This window comes from Sapajus apella, unplaced genomic scaffold (genome assembly GCF_009761245.1).
Source record: "Sapajus apella isolate SASKATOON/1434 unplaced genomic scaffold, GSC_monkey_1.0 scaffold2, whole genome shotgun sequence".
NCBI lineage: Eukaryota > Metazoa > Chordata > Mammalia > Primates > Cebidae > Sapajus > Sapajus apella.
Window position 1 is genome coordinate 61,593,593 of NW_022436942.1, and position 18,093 is coordinate 61,611,685.

The window sequence follows — 18,093 nt, forward strand, 5'->3', positions numbered from 1 at the left end:
AGTGGGAGCTAAGCTATAAGGATGCAAAGACATGAGAATGATACAAGGGACTTTAAGGATTTGGGGGGAAATAGTAGGAAGAGCATAAGGGATAAAAGACTACAAATTAGGTTCAGTGTATAATGCTCTGGTGATGTGTACACCAAAATCTCACAAATCACCACTAAAGAACTTACTTGTGTAACCAAAATCCACCTGTTTCCCAAAAACCTATGGAAATAAAAAAATGCAAGAAATAATAAAGAAAGAAAAAAAAAGAAAAGAAAAATGAATAAGAAAGCACTCAATGCACTGATATGCGAAGAGCCTCAAGATACAGTGATTAGTGAAGACTGTGAGATGCAGAACACTGCTGCTCACCTGCACATTTCCATTTGCTCATAAACACACTTTTATTTGCTTAGAGAAAGTATTGAAAGATTCTCAAGAACACAGTATAAGTGTCTCCACATGGGAGAAAGCGGAATGAGGCAGATTGGAGCAGAAGTAGGAAAAAGACTGTCTACTATAGACCTCTTTATATTTTTGATTTTTGAACCATGTAAATGTATTATTCCCCACCCAAAATTTTTCAGTTCTTTTTAAGTAGAATTTGAGTGTGTAGCACAATGTGATTCTCAAAAAGAAAACTCATTCAAATCACATTATTCCAAGAGTTTGAAACCATTATAAAAATCAACAAAACCTTTCAATGGCCCTGATATGAATACATATGCAATGAATTTCATTAATGTATAAATATGAGTGAATGAATAAATACATTCTAAAATAATGCATTGTTCAAATAAAAATGTAGCAGTTACCTCCTTTATCAGTTGTCCTAAAAACTTCATTTTCTCTTAGGTAATAAATTGAAGGTACATTTAAATGTATCCTTTCAGGTCAGCAAAATGGTCCTAAAAATGGAGTTTATGGACAGTCCCAAGTTATCAAAAATCATCTATGGTGCCAGTGTTATGGGGAATATAACTAATATAATTATATATCATTTTGGCTTGACACAAAATGATGTTCTTTTGCTTGCCCTGTATCAGTTTATTTAGGGAAATCATCCTTCCCCTATCTTTCTCTGCCTTTCTCTCTTTCTCTCACTCACACAGACACACACACACACACACAAAATTTACACACACATTTTGTGTAATTTAAGTGCAGCTATCAGTCAAATGGCCCACCTCCCCTGCCTCAGAAGTAGCGAAAGTTTACTGGTGTATTCCATTCTCCCAGCTACCCAGATTCCAAGGGTGAACAAAAGACGCAAGTATGGCTAATCAGAGCCATTGGATAAGCAGTGGAGACTGTTATAGATGAATGAAACAAGGGGATTTCTGTACTTTTGAAATTACAAACTCTAAAAATCAGATATGCCTATAACTGCGGGGGTATGTTATTGCTATCCTTTCTGAAAATAAACCCAACTTAGTGAAGACAACCGGGAAATTAATAAAATGAAATAAATCATGATATTATTGGTGAACACTGGATCCAGCCATACCCGAAGCCAGTCCACCCTTGGATTTGTTAACTTCATGAGCCAATGAATTCCCTCTTTTGTTGCCATTTTGAAACATAGCACACGCGTTTTTCAATAAAATCTTTATGATTATTACCTGTACATCTTCCAGAGTTTCTCTGGAAGCTATGGTCTTTCTTGGGATTATGTCTTAATTTATCAGGAGAATTTAGAAACTGTAGACTACGAAATTTAAGAGATTCAGAGAAATTCTTCATATGATTAATGAATCTGGAGCAGGGCACTGTAGTTCTTTCATAACGAGGGATGCGCTATAAGACAGAGGAGGAAAATACATAAAATAAAATTAGGTCGATGGCTCCAAAATAATTCATGCCACCTAATACTCTTACTTCCCTAAAGTGAGTGATATTTTAAAAACATTTTTGCTTCTTTATTCTTTAAATGAAACGAACCTGAAAACAATCACAGTTGACTCTAGTTCCTTTACATGCACATTCCTGTCGTGTATTCATTAAAGAGGCCAATTAACTTAATATTTTGTTCACTGAAAAAAATCTTATTCAGTTACACTATATGCTAGATATTACTCTAGACACTGGGGATACAAGAGTGAAGTCTCTGCCCTCAGGAAATTGACATATTAGTGGAGGGTGACAAAAAATAAACAAATATATAATAGATTGGATGGTAATTTTTCTATTGCTAAGATGAAAAACATGATGAAGTTAAAGGGAATGGAAAATGTTTAGGGATTGGAAAAACGTTTAGGGACGTGCAATGATTTATATACAAAAATAAGAGATACTCCTCAGACAGGGTGACATGAAAACAAGGATTAACAGGCAGAGATGGAGTAGCCATGTGAGGTCTTCGATGAGAGTTATTGCAAGCACTGGGAAGAGCCAGTGTACACGTCAGAGAGTGGAGAGGCAGGGGATAGGGAAGGGGGTCAGAAGGTGGAAAAGATGAGGCTCTTAAATCAAGCTTTGTCGGCTTGAAATAACAAAAACAGAAAATAAAGAGGAGGTAGAGATACAAAGATATTGGATAATAATATGAAATAAGGTCATAAATAAGGATCCGATTTCATTCAAATTAAAAACTACTCATTCTAAAGCCTAAAGCTATAAAAACCTTGGAAGATAACCTAGGCAATACCATTCTGGACATAGGGCTTGGCAAAGACTTCATGAGAACAACACCAAAAGCAATTGCAACAAAACCAAAAATTGACAAATGGAATCTAATTAAACTAAAGACGCTGCACAGTAAAAGAAACTACAAACAAAGTAAACAAACAACATACAGAATAGGAGAAAATATTTGCAAACTATGCTTCCTACAAAGGTGAAATATCCAGAATCTATGAGAAACTGAAACAAATTTAAAAGCAAAAAACAAACAACTCCATTAAAAGATGGGCAAAGGACTCAAGCAGAAACTTTTCAAAATGAGACATACATGTGGCCAATAAGCACACAAAAAAATGTGCAGCATCACTAATCATTAGAGAAATGAAAATCAAAACCACAATGAAATACTATCTTATACCAGTTAGAATGGTCATTACTAAAAAGTCAAATAATAACAGATGCAAGACTGCAGAGAAAAGGGAACACTTACACACTGCTGGTAGGATTGTAAATTAGTTCAGCCATTGTGGAAAGCAGTGTGATGACTTCTCAAAGAACTTAAAACAGAATTATCATTCGATCCAGCAATCACATTATTGGATAGATATACACAAAAGAAATCATTCTAACATAAAGACACAAGCAAGTGTATCTTCATTGCTGCACTACTCACAATAGTAAAGACATGGAATCAATCCAAATGCCTATCAGTGTTGGACTGGATAAAAAAAGATGTGGTACACATACACTATGGAATACTATGCAGCCATAAAAAAGAATGTTACCATGTCCTTTGCAGCAATGTGGATGAAGCTGCAGACCATTATCTTAAGCAAATGAACACAGGAACAGACACCCAAATACCACACTAAGTGGAAGCTAAACCACCAAAAACATGGATACTAGAAAGGGAACAAGGGGCCCTAGGGCCTATTTGAGGGTAGAGTGGGGGAAGAGGGAAATAATCAGAAAAAAATACGCTATGAGGTACTATGCTTATTATCTTGTGAGGAAGTTATCTGTACACCAACCCCTGTGTTACACAGTTGACCTGTATAATAAACCTGCCCATAGACTCCTGAACTAAAATAAAAGTTAAAAACTATTAATATAAATAAATAAAAATCACTCATTAAACATGCAATCAGAACCAACTTTTCATGAGTGTTGATGTGTAATTTTTGTTGTTTGGATATAATTAGATATTATCAATTTAGATTTATATAGATTTGGATATTGGATATTAATGTATGGATTGTACTGTTTAGATATTATGAATACTATGTGTTCAGGATAGCATTAACTTACTAAGTCTGTACAAGATCAAATCATGCCTGCATGAGCAATAGTGTCTTATCGAAAGGGTAAGGTTTTCATCTTGTCATTTCACATGGCCTCTCACTCACCCAAATCTACCCATCCCCTTAGGAAAATGTCTGTGACTCAAGCCACAAACTATAAGTTAAGTGGGAGGGTCCTAGGAGGGCACTGGAGTAGGAACTCTCTCTCTTTTCCATGACTGTAGACCCAGGAGACACAGGTGGAAGCTTAAAAAGATACACACCCCTTAAACGGCAGGAAACAGCTGGGACTTGAGAGACCCAGTCCAGTTATACTACTCATGGAGCATGGGAGATTAACTAAGGAAGAGTCAGAAACCTACACATCATAAGACTTTTTTGCTGCTAGCATTTTCTTTCTTTATATTTGTTTGATATTTAGTAAAGTCTTTTTTAAAACTCATCACAGATGAGCTAACATAAGTGAAAAGGAGAGAATTTCTACCATTTTGAAGAGAGAGGAGAACCACAGGAACAGCAGTGATACCAAAAGGGACCTTGAAAGAAAGCAAAATGAGAGAAAAACGATTTTCCTAACTTAGAGCCACTGTCCATCTAGACAGTACCTGCGCATAGGCCATCTTGGAGGGGATAATTCAGAGCAGGGGCTGTAGAATCATGAAGGCCCACATCCAAGTCTCATCTCCACACCCCGCTCTTTATACAAGCTGAGACAACGTACCTTCGCTGTTCCTGTTTCTACTTTTGCAAAATGGGGCTAATGCTATCCTGCAACAACTACCACCCCCATTTTATGGATGAAAAACTAAGTAACTTATCAAAGCTATAGAAGTAGTAAGTATTGAAAGCCAGTCTCAAATCCACTCTTTCCTACTCCTAAGCCCATGTTTTTAACCCCATTCCATACTGCCTCCTCATTTTAGAGTCAGCACAGCCAGCAATATAAGTGTCCAAACCAGAACCTAGAAGATCATCCAGGCCTCCTCTTCCTCCCTTATCCCTCAAATCTATGCACAGCCATTTCCTGTCAACCTCACTTTCTCAATGTTCCCCAGTCCCATTCCCTCCTCTGCAGTCCTCTGCCACCTATTGACATCTTCATCCACATCCCTGCTTGCAGTTCACCTCCATGGAATTCTCTTTCTCACATTACCTTTCTAAAACCCAAGTCTAAATATGGCACTGGCCTACTTAATAGTGTTCATTGATTTCTCACCATTTAAATAGTGGTTCTCAAACTATACCATGCATAAAAATCACCTGGTAAACATGATAAAATGCAAATTTTGATTCACATATGTCTAAAGCTATAAGCCCAGGGATGTGCACTTTTAGCAGTTATCCTGGGTGACTGATACAAGTGATCAATTTCTTGTTTCTTCAAGTGTGGCTCAGGACCCAGCATCACCAGCCTCACTGGGGAGCTTGTTAGATATGAAGATTCTCTGGCCTCACCCTAAAACCTACTGAATCAGGATCTGAATTTGAACAAATCCCCAGCCCATCACACTCTGACCTAAAGAATCAAACACAAAATCCTTTCTATGGTATAGGAGCTGGTCACGACCCGCCATCTATTTATCTCTTGCCCCTAACCCCATCTAACAGGACTGCCTTCTCTGTGATCCAAGTATGACAAAGTAGGAAAACTGAGGCACCAAAAAGCTAAAGCAGTGAGCCTCATCTTCTTCATCTTGGTCAGCCCAGTGCCTAGCACAGTCCCTATTACGAGTCATGCTGCTTCATTGATATATGTTGAATTTAACTGAATGGAATTAATCTGTTTTAAAACAAACTTTGAAATGCAGTATCATATTCAAACTGTACCTTTCATCAGGGTATGATTTGCTGAAATGAAAAAGAATGAATGGAGACAAAGACGGCCCACATCATGGGTCAGATGCATCTTACTCCTTAAAACACCTTACATTTCTTCGTTGGGCAGGGGAGATGGGTGCTGATTCCACTCTGTGAAGACCCTGTGACTTTTAGTTGATTCACTGCCTGAAATCAAACCCATGCTCTATATATTAAAGCACAACCCCCACCCTTTTTTTTTTTTAAGATGAGCAAACTTTCACCACAAAGATACAAGAACAGTAAATATTGATCTTCTTGACGGATGGCGTACCTCACGCCACAGGCCACTCAAGCATCTGCTCATTACCACCAGCCCTCCCCTTTGTTGGGAAATAATGCCAAGTGGCCTCATGTGCTATCGGCTGCAGATTGCAAATATTTAAAAGAAATAAATTTCTCTGAATGAAAAGCACCTTTCTTTGTTATCTAACCCCCTCTCCTCCCAAGTCATGTTGATTTTGGGGCTGTGCACACTCCCAGCACCTGTACTTTTCAATTGTTTGCCTGCCAAGAACACTGGTTTTCTTGCTTAGTTTTAGGAGCCATTCCAAGTACAGTAGCCAATGAAGGCATATTTTCTTTCTCTCTTGGCAATGTGTAATGGAAGCATCAACTTCAGGACACCTAACAGCATCTGTAATTAGAGGACAGGGAAAGAAACTGGAGTTTCTCCATCTCAGTATTCATCTCATATGATCATGAAAAATGTGCCACCACTGCATGCCAAACCAAAAGTATAGGTTTCTCCAACAGCCTTATTATTTGGCAGAAAGTTTTCTAAATTGGTTTTGCTGAAATCCAGAATCATTCTTTGATGGAAAAGTAAGATCTGTACAATAAGATAAGAATGGGATTTCAGCAAGTGGAAAATCAATTTGTGATTGAGAATAGCCACTAGATATACAAATCCAAGTGTCTAAATATATAAATGTTGAATCGAACTATTATTTCTTCTACATGAAGCATTATCTATTTGACGTGGTGTCATCATGCCCTGTGTGTTTTTAATCATGGTTCTTAATCTCTTGCCACTGAGACATATGCAATGTAGCGTTACGATGAAATAACCTACTGCCAAGTATTGTGATCTGATCAATGCAGATGGCAAACTGGGTCTGGAGACAAATGATCTGTATGTAAACCTTTAGCCACTCTGTTACACTAAGCTGAATTCTAATACAAAGAGGATGCTGCAACCTCTATTACCTCCACCACTTTTGTCACTTTTCATTTCCCTACATACTTTTATTCTACTTTCATGAACAAGTATTTGGGGATTTACTCTTCCCCAGTTCTTGATCCATAGAATTTGGAAAAAATAAATGCCCAGATCTAAGCACATCACATTCTATTGGCTGCAAGGATTGGAGTTCAGAACGAGGAAGGCATAATGGGACTTTGTTGAGATTTCCAGGATTAAGGTTTGATTGTGAGAGATGGTAGAGTGTGTGGCTGCTGCAGCTATTTCACCAGCATGAGGCAAGTATCTCTTGGCTTTGAATTACTTTTCTGGTAAGCCAGTTTGAGCTGGGTAAGCTATATCTTCTTGCCTATTCTGCCTGGTGTCAAGATACCTGTATTTGTGAGATGAGGGTTCAAAACGCAGCCTGTATTTATGGAACTTTATTCCACTCTAGGTCGGGGGTATCCAATGTTGGGCCACACATAAAATACACCAACACACATGATAGCCAATGAGCTAAAAAAAAAAAAAATCTTCTAATGTTTTAAGAAAGTTTACGAATTTATGTTGTGCCACATTCAAAGCTGTCCTGGGCTGCATGTGGCCCACACTGTGTCCTGGGCCATGTATAGCTTGCTCTTGGTTGCTCTTGTTCAACCTAGTGCAAGCAGATTGGACAAGCTTGCCCTAGATAAAACTGGCCAGTTCTGATAAAGCTGATTCTGATAAGGACAATGCTCACTTTGTCTTAGTTGGCATCAATCTCCAAACAAACAGTGAAGCCAAAAAATTCTAGGTAATTTACGTATTCCAAAAATGAAAGAGATGATATTTGCTACAACTTACAACCCTTACAACTAAAATGAAGTGTTTTATTGTTGCCAACGTAAGTAATAAGCTGAAGTAACTCTCCATTTGCACTGGACTAGCAAGACCTCCATGGAATTGCTTTAAATTATATATAAATCATAAAGCCACTTTCTGTTTCTTGTAAGACTTGAAAATTATAGGAAATGTCAGAAAAAACATAAAAATGACATTTATAAATTCAAATTTAAATTCAGAGTTACACAAAACTGATTTAAATGAAAAGCTGAATCTTTTTAGAAAAAGTGTTCTGTAAGAATCATCAGTTCTAGATGTAGTAAAATTTACATTTCAGAATAATTTATCAGAAATGTATACCAATGTTGTTGGAGTCTATTAAATACTCAACAGTTTTAGGGACAGTTGTATCAGTAGAAAGATTCTTCTCAAAGTAATAATTATCAAAAATTATTTGCAATCCTAAGGATGAAATTGCTAAAAGTATAACTTATATTGACCTAGTAAAGGAATGTGCAGAAAGCAATCCCCCCAAAATGGCTTATGATCAGTTAAGATATCATATAGTAATGTATTATAATTTATTGCATCATATACAATTATAACACCAAAATATTAATTTTTTCAGGCTGTAGGTTCAGATTATCATTCATGTATTGCTCTTACCCCTAGTATATTTTATAATTAATAACATAGTTATAAAGGAAAAAGTTTTATATTTTAGTATTATTAACTGCCCTTTCTCCTGCTTTCATTTTACACTGAGCTCCACAAATTATGTAGATGCCCTAACTGTATCCATACAATTTTTCAGGCTAAGCCTTACATTCTCATAGTCAAATGGACAAGGTCAAAGGCTATCAGCCAGATGAATAAATTCTGTATTTGTCACTCATGACATTTGGAGGTAGCCCTTCTCCTGTCCTTCAAGATCACTTCCTACCAAAGTTTAAATTATGAGACCAAAACCTTGCCACTTTGAAAGAAAATAGTATCTAGCATCTACTGAGTGTCTTCAATTGGCCATATATTGCCTCAAGTTAGACAGAAGATTGTTTGTACAAGTGCACATACATTTTTGAAAATTTCCCTGTCTTACATGCACACATGTTTATTGCAGCACTATTTGCAAGAGCAAAGACTTAGAACCAACCCAGATGCCCATCAGTGATAGACCAGATAAAGAAAATGTGGCACATATACATCATGTAATAATATGCAGCCATAAAAAATGTCCTTTGCAGGGACATGGATGAAGCTGGAGCCATCATTCTCAGCAAACTAACATAGGAACAGAAAATCAAACACCATATATTCTCGCTCATAAGTGGGAGTTGAACAATGAGAACACATGGACACAGGGAGGGGAACATCATACACCAGGGCCTGTCGGGGAGTAGGGAGCAAGGGGAGGGACAGCATTAAGACAAATACCTAATTCATACAGGGCTTAAAACCTAGATGATGGGTTGATAGGTGCAGCAAACCACCATGACACATGTGTACCTATGTAACAAACCTGCACATTCTGCATATGTATCCCAGAACTTAAAGTAAAATAATAATTAAAGAAAAGAAAATTTCCCTGTCTTTTAGCATCAAAAGCTGAGGTAGTCTGATACCATTATGTTGCTTTGTTTGTGATCTATCTGGGAGATATTTGTTTTATTTGTATTCTTTGTTCTTACATCTCTGAAAACTTTTATTATTTCTTTGTTGCTATCAAAATTATTTTATAACAAAGTGTCTTAGTGTGGGTTTTCTTTCATTATATTCGGCACTTAAGTAAGCTGCATCAATCTGGAAATTCCTGTCTTGCAATTCTATAAATGCTTTTTTCTTTTTTAGGAATAATTTTATCCCCTCTGTGTTGTTCTCTCTCTCTCTCTCTCTCTCTCTCTCTCTCTCTCTCTCTCTCTCTCCCTCTCTCTCTCTCCTCTCTCTCTCTCTCCTTTCCATTTTTAAAGTTTTTTTCTTTCTACTCTCTAAGGGGCTCCCTTTGTCTTTATCCTTGTGGGTGAATGCAATTTATTTTAAAGCAGGGCTTTTCAGTCTTTCAAAATCATGTGGCATTAAAAATGGATAATCGTTGTAGGAAATGCTGGGATAAATGGATGAAGCTACTCAACACCAGGGCAAACTGGCCTGAGCTGACCTGGCTATTCTACCTCCTACATGACCACTGACAGGGCTCAATAAATTTATGTTTCTGCCCACATGCAACCTATTTGCAGCATACCATTTAGAGACTCTGTTCCACCACTAATTTTACAGAGTTTAGGGAAATGGATATAAATAAGTATGGCTACTCTACTATGTTTGACCAGGTCCCTCATGGCTTACTCATCTACACTATCTAGGTTTGTACGGTATTTTTCTTCTTGTGGCTATCCATCTTGTGGTCCTTGAGTTCCATCCAGCTTCTTCAAAAGGCATCCTCCAAATCCTTTTCACCAGGATCACCATAGGCACCAACTTGTCTCTCCGATTATTCCCTCTTGAAATAGGAAAGGCCATGCTTCTTACCTCCCTATCCCCATCCAACACAAATCCTGGACCCCATGAGGAATCACTTAAGTTGCAGGTACCTGGGCCTGAGACACATTAAGCCTGATCTCTGGTCATTGGAGAGAGAGGGGATTCTACCTCATCCAATGAAACGGAATTGCGATAAAGACAAAGGGAAGAGTCTAAAAGAAGCTAACACACAGCTCAGCAAAGCAGTATAACATATGCTCTAGTTTATGGGATTTGGAATTCATACCTGAGTTGGAATCCTGCCTCTACCATTTACTGGCTATGTGACCCCAGGAAAATTACTTTATCTCCTTAAACTTCAATAGCTTGATCTGGAAAATGAGATTTAAGAGTAACAATTGTTGCTATGAATGTTTAAGTGGAAAAGCAACCACAAAGTGCCTAGCACAGAAGTGGAAAGCAAATGAATGGAAAGAAAATATCAATGAAAATTGAAAGAGAAAAGATAATACTTGCAAATGAAGAAAAGATACAGTCTTAAAAAAAAATAATCAGTAAATAAAAAAGGAAGGCGCTCCAGTTTACAGACACACACATGACACTCAGGTCCCCACCCACAGAGAAGCAGGAGATACATAGATATATAAATATAAATATAGACAAATATCACAATGCTCAATATCATCTGAGGTTTTATATGTGATCACAGTTCTAGAAATTAGCTTTCTGAAGTTGTTTTCCAAGGGAAGCACAAAGTTACTATCTCCACTTAGTTATTAATTATCCATCCAAATGGGACCAGGCATCCTCATCTATTGTTAGCTTTCTTTTTACAAGACCATAAATAAAAATACAACTGATGTCCCATCTCATTATCTGCCTCCCTCAGACACCAGCCCACACATTATTCTATGCTGTAAAAAGATCCCAGTGTGAATATTTGAGAATAATACATTGAAGATGCATATGGGTCCAGGGCCAGACCATCACACACTTCTAACTATGTGCCCTAAGGTGTCAAAGGAAAAAAATACTAATGTGGGAGAAAATATAAAATAGATCAACATCTCCTTGACAGCTATTGATAGATATACTATCAGACCTAAAGATGTTGCTTCTCAAAAAAACATAAATTCAGGTTCCTTCCAGGTTCTCTGTAGTGATGGGGTTTGGATCATGCTTGGACAAAGGAATCATAATTCAATTATCCCATGATTTATTATAATACACTTTGCCCACACTGGATATTTGGATGTGTAAACATCAGAGTATTACCCTCCCTTCCATCCCAGGCTTCACATTTCAGATTTCATTAGCCAATAAAGCCAGGTTTATTTATAATAAAGTTAAGCCCTTCAAACCACTGACCATGGAAACCAGATTTTGAAATAATTCAGATTTGTGTTTCTGTTCTTTCTAATTAAGGGTAATATCGGGAAGCACAGACAGTGGGTAGCATTGTTCGAGCACCATGGATTTAAGCAAGAAAATCTGATTATCAGCTCATGTCAGAAGCCAAGCGATAATGCAGCTTAGCATTCGTTTGGGCTTTTTCTTTGGTCAAAAGATAATTACCGTTAGTGAGGCCTTACGTAAGTGTATCTAATATCTAAGGCCCTAAAATTTATGAATAGCAAAAGCACACAATAGGCAAAGAAGAATTACTGTATTTATTATTTCTATGGCTTGTTCCACCATGATAATTTCATTATCTTGCACAGTCGAACCTCTAATATCTAAGTTTAATTTTTTAAAGGACAAGAAGTTAAATATGCTGGCAAGGTTTTTGGCCTGATTTCCTCCAGTGAAAGTTATTTCTAACAAATAAGAAGTAGGCCAGCCAGAACTTTCATACAAAATTGACCAAAGGGGACTCAAAGTTATCTATTGAGGTCATTGCACAAACAGATGTTAAGCTTCTGTAGTGAGATTTTTTTTAAAAAAAAACCTCTTATTTCTCAATCTTATGCTACAGAAAAAATCTGAAATTTATAAAGCACTTCTTGGCAAAAGCAGGATGGTGTCAGAGTGCTCATTGCTAAATACAAGTAATGTGACTATGTAACATAAAGAATAAATGCTGGAAACCCAGAGTGGGGAAATTATTTAAACGAGAAGTCAGAACTTTGGTGTATAAAACTAAATCTAATTATGAGAATAAGTAAAACCAAGTTGTAAAATTTGCAAGGTAAGCTAGCTGAGATTCTCCAAACCATTAAGAAGCAACTGCTTTTGAAAGAGAAAAATAACATCATTGTCCTTAGGTATATTTTTTTATTTAAAGATACATTTTATTTTCTTGTTTATTATGTACTCAGCAACTAACATTTTATTGAGTACCTGCTATGGACCAGGCATTGTTCTAAACACTTTAGACATTTTTAACTCGTCATATCCTCACAATAACCTTAGGAAATCAGTACTTTATTATCCCCATCCTACAGATGTGGAAAATGAGTGATAGAGAAGTTAAATAACTTGTCCATCTGGCTCCCATTACTCCAAATTGTATATACGTACCTGATTTTATTCATTCTTGTAATTTGAGTTGGTTCTATCTCTCAAACTTCGAACCCCTAGTACAAATAATTTTTTCCCTCTGGGTTCGCAGAACTTATTCTGTGTGATATGTACTTAGGCTGCTTTTATTACAGCAATATTCACTCAGACACCATCCTGAAGCCATAGGAAATGTATTAGGACTTGTCAGAGGAGTTACACTGCTGGCTCAGGCACTATCAACTCCCCAGACTTGAGCAAATCGCTAAACCCTCTGTTGAACACTAGAAAATAGGGAACAATGTTTCCTTCTCTGCCTACTTCTCATGGTTCTTGAGACAGCATGAAGAATCCAAAACATCTTTGAGAAGTATGGAATGCTCTGTAAAGCTGAGCACATTGACAGGACAATGCAGTTGCCAAAGGGTGAAAGTGGAAGGTGAAGGTATCCCAAGCAAAGTTCTTAGAATTAGCAACTGGCACACTCCCCACCTTTCCCAACTCTTCTTTTGAGCTCTTACTTGCAGCTGAGGTTTATTGGAGGGAGGGGAAAGAAAGGAAAAAACATTGCTGATAATGACAACAGCAACAACAATAATAAATAGGTGTGCTCATCAGGAGAGAGAAGCAATGTGTGCAGTGAACCAAAGCATAGACACTGGAGCTGGACTGCCCAGATTGGATCCTGGATCTGGCACTTGGGCAAACTGCTTTATCTTTCCCTGCCTCAGTCTCCTCATCTGTACAGTGAAGATAATAATAGTCTCTACTTGATTGGATGGTTGTGACAATTAAACGACAATATTCACAGAGAATTTAGAGTAGCCTGGCAGAATCACTGCTAAATATAGACAATTGAGAGCTCTGAGTAGCAGGTGCCACCGATCCATTGGTTACTGTACTAGCAAAGTAAAAGATGAAATTATGGCTTTTTTTTGTTTCTATTTTCAATCCTTATGAAAAATTAGTAATTATTTTTCTACTTTGGCCAAATGACTAGAACAGAAAATTGTGCTTCACCATATATGTGGCTGATTTCATCTACCTTCGATTGTTTTTATATTTTAGTAACAGAATGTCCACTTCAGCATTGTGGAACCATGTTGGATTATTATGGCTTTGGGGATTCATGGAGATTATGTTTATAAAGATGCTAAGTCAGTAGTAGCAGAGGATCAAAAAGTCAAGTCAGTAGCAGACACAAAGCTGAAAAAAAAAGAAGCAGATGAGCCGTGTATTTCCTGCCCCCAAATCCCTGGCCTTAACCCATATGCTTTTGCTTTGACCCTGATGAGATACTAAAGAAGAAGAGCAAATATAGTAGAAATAGACCTAAACCTTCACGTCAGTGAGATAGATGTTTAAATCAACTCACCAAACGCTTGCTACAATACCATGAAATAACGAGCACAGTGCCTATTTCACAGGTGCAGAAATTATAGCTGAAAGCAGGTGACTGAACTTGCCAAAGGACAGTTACTCTTTCCCCCTGCCTCTTCCTACCACTCTTTCTCTTCCATCCCAAAAATCTGTCTCTTCAAAATTCAATCCATTCTAATTCTAGTCTTTCCCCTCTTCCTCCTGCCTTTCCTATATATTCACTTATTTCCTAGGTCACTTCAGTTCACTCTAAAATCACTAGCCTTTCTCGAGTTGTTTCAGTTCTCTATACCAGGTACTGGATTAACCCAACAAACCAACCTGGCATGGCTGGCCCAAGCAGCAAAGTCACTTTGCTCTTCAAAGGCCAGTCAAATTCAGGAGAGGTCAAGGCCAGGAATATGCACTTGTATGTATATTGTCTTTGTCACAATATGATACTTACTGCCTATGCCATGTTTCTTATATTTATACATTTGCTCCTCAAGATATAGTGTTCTGACTCATTCTTTCTTTATTTATTTTTATCTTTTTTTTTTTTTTTTGAGATGGAGTCTCGTTCTGTTGCTGAGGCTGGAGTGCAGTGGTACAATCTCGGCTCACTGATATTCTCTTGTCTCAGCCACCCAAGTATCTGAGATTACAGGTGCCTGCCACCATGCCCAGATAATTTTTTTGTATTTTTAGTAGAGATGGAGTTTCATCATGTTGGTCAGGCTGGTGGTCTCAAACTCCTGACCTCAAGTGATCCACCTGCCTCGGCCTCCCAAAGTGCTGAGATTACAGGCATGAGCTATCGCTCCTGGCTCATTCTTTTTAAAAGAACATAGTATTCTATAAAATTAAGAATGCATTGAACCAATCCCCAGCTGTTAAATATATAGGTTGCTTCTGGCTTATTACTATCATTAAAAAAACGCTTCAATGAATAAATCTTGTATACGTATCTCTTTACATGTGAGAGAGTACAAACGCACTCTTGGAAAACATTGTGTCTCTCTGGCTCAGCATCATATAGTAACAACTAATACATGTTTTTGAAAATCAGTGAATAAGTGAGCAAATAACTGGGAGTGTGACAATAAACCAGAGCCAACATAAATGACATAGTAGTTCAGCCTGCATTATGGAAGTTTGCCTCTACTTAACCATTCCTGAATTCAACTTTTCTTGCCTATAAAATAATAAAGCATTTTGAAAAACTGTTGAAAGGACTAAAATGAGATAATATCAATGAGGTACCTAGTCCAGAGCAATGTAAGCTATCATGATTGGGCTAAAACAACTCATCCACATAAACCATTTAAATAAGCGGCGGCTGGGTGCTATGATCATATCATGGACAAGGAAAATCAACGAAGTGTTTGAGATCCACAAGGCAGAAAGAGCTGTCTCAAACCCACTGCAGTGGTTCCAGGGATGTAGGGGGTAGATTTTCATGACTCCAATGTTTTGAATGGTACTTACAGCACTATTCAAAGTGTTGTTATTTGTCTTGATCTTCCAATGACAACTTCAAAAATGAATTTTACAGGTACATAATCTCTTGTTCTTAAAACATCTGTAATAGCAGTTATGTACCCACTGAGGAATTTTTATGGCATCATAAGCAAAAGGTATTTATTAAACGACTGTTTACATGCTAAGTGACATTAAAAAAAGAAAAGCTGTGTGTTACTGACCCTAGGAGAAACAAAAAGGCAACTAAATATAGGGAAAAGAACACTGGAGCCACCTAGACCTGAGTTTAAAGCCCAGCATTTATTCAACAAAATTCAAGTGGTTTGTATACCAGGCACTATATTAAGCTGGGGGTGAGCCAATCTACCACACTGTCACTTAAAAGATAGTTAGCCTTATCAAGTGATTTAGGTTATCTTTGTCTAGGGTGAAATACCAGCTTCAAAATCTTTTTATGAAGGTAACACATGTAAAATACACAGCAGTATTAAGTAAACAATGGTTCCTCCCACGCCTTACTAAGAGCTAACCATTGAAGACACGACACTAAACTTTAAAACATTAACATGCATACATCAAAGACAGCATGAACCAATCAGAGACTAAAGAGCAGAATAGTTACATCTAATCAAGTCCAGCAACTACACAGTGATCCTAGAGCTAGAACATGCACAGAACCTAGCACACAATAGCTACTCCAAGAGGCCTATTGACTAGATATAGTGAATCAGGAATTCAATTAGAGCCTCAGGGTTAATAGGAGACAAGATAACACACTGGGAAGAGTTCAGACATAAAAATTAGGAGACCCAGGTTTGTGTCTAAAAAGTCTGGACCACCGGCCGTATTTTCTTGAGCAAATCATGGTCTTCTGCAGCCTCAGTCTTCTCATCTGGGAAGCTGGAGGGTTGCAGTACATCTTTCCTAAGTACCAAAAATTTCAGATAAAAATGCTTGTGAAAGCCTCTGCTTTGTATTTTATTTGCGCAGTCTGAAACTGAACTGCACACAGCTTGCTCCAAAACCCAGAGATGGTTTGAAACCCCCAGATTGGTGGACTTGATCGATATATCCATGTTTCATTTTTTTACCCTAAAATACAGTGTATAGACTAGTAAGAAACACTATTACTGAAAAAGAAATACCTCTTGTTAAAACCTAAAGACTAAAAATTAACCAGTCACTGTTTTTAGCAAACATACTTACCATTGTGTGGAGTTTTATTGTCCCCTTGGTGAATAGAAATCTTTAAAAATGTATAGGCTGGAACTGAATACCATGTCAAATCTATTGGCACTGCATGTTTAAACACCTGCGTCTCATCACCGGCCCTTCATAATATTGTTAAACAATAATTATACTTATGATGAGTAATGAATCCAGATATGGTCTTCCTTGAAATGTACTTATTCTTGTGTTTAAAGGTAACCCATTGGTAGCATATGAAAGCTTCTCAGAGGATTCATAAATACATCCATTTAATACTCAACAAAGTTTTAAATTGTAATAAATTATAATGATGTCATCTTCCTTATTGGAGAATCTCACCTTATTTTTCTGAGAACGATCCATTCTTGTTTGCCACAGTTCTAAATTTCACTTGCCTAGATTTAAATCTTAAAAGTTTTACTTTGAAATTTGACCCAAGTTTAGTTTTGATTTTTTTCATACTTTAAAGGAGAATGGTAACTTGAGACAAAGGCTAAGCCTGCCATGGAAGCTACCTCACATTTTGCTTAAAATCAACCTTTGCTGATGAATTTAAAGAGAACCTCAAAGAAATCATTCACCTACTTCCCAAACCAGAAAGACTACAGCATGCTGATCACTGTGATCAAAAAGGCTCAGCTTCATGAAAAAGAGACACAAATATAAACAACATTGGTCAAAAGATATAATAACAGCTAGTATGCCTGGCAGCTGGTTCTAGGCATTTTACATCTAACTCATTTAATTCCCACAACAACCTTATGGGGTTGGTGCTATTATTACCATGTTTGCAATGAGGAACCTGAGTTGCAGAAAGATAAGACACTTCTCACAAAATCCCAGGACATAAATTGGCAAAGCCAGGATTTGAACTCAGGGTGTCTGACCCTAGAGTCTGTATAATCATTATCCTCAACCAATTATTCTGTTTGTATTTGTCACCCACTCAAGCAATAGCCACCTGAAAGCAGGTACCAGCAGCCTCAGCATCACATTGGTAGGTGACGTGGAATACAGATAAGATCTGTCAATTCCAACCTCTACTCTGGAACTGACCTGGCCTTTTCAATACACTTCTTGCTCTGATTCCGTTACCTCCAGCTTATTAACATGAACTTATCTCTGCTCTCCCAAAACGCTAAGCCCTAAAACTCATCTGATCAACGTTACAACCACCATGGGGAAATGAATGACTCTGGTTAAGTGCTCAAAGTCCTCTACCACTTGCAGTCTTCCTGAAATCGTTTGTAATGTAATCTTGTGATCCCAGGCATAGAGTTTATCACA

At 37.4% G+C, this 18,093-nt stretch overlaps 1 protein-coding gene across 3 annotated transcripts in view; it reads right to left on the reverse strand.

Moving 5' to 3' along the window:
- CUNH12orf42 (chromosome unknown C12orf42 homolog) overlaps positions 1-18,093 on the reverse strand; it is a 192,296-nt gene that overhangs the window by 60,800 nt on the left and 113,403 nt on the right. For all 3 annotated transcript variants that reach the window (XM_032299490.1, XM_032299501.1, XM_032299510.1), the window contains one exon: positions 1,611-1,785. In XM_032299490.1, coding sequence (XP_032155381.1) covers positions 1,611-1,785 — 175 coding nt within the window. The remainder of the gene's footprint in view (positions 1-1,610; positions 1,786-18,093) is intronic.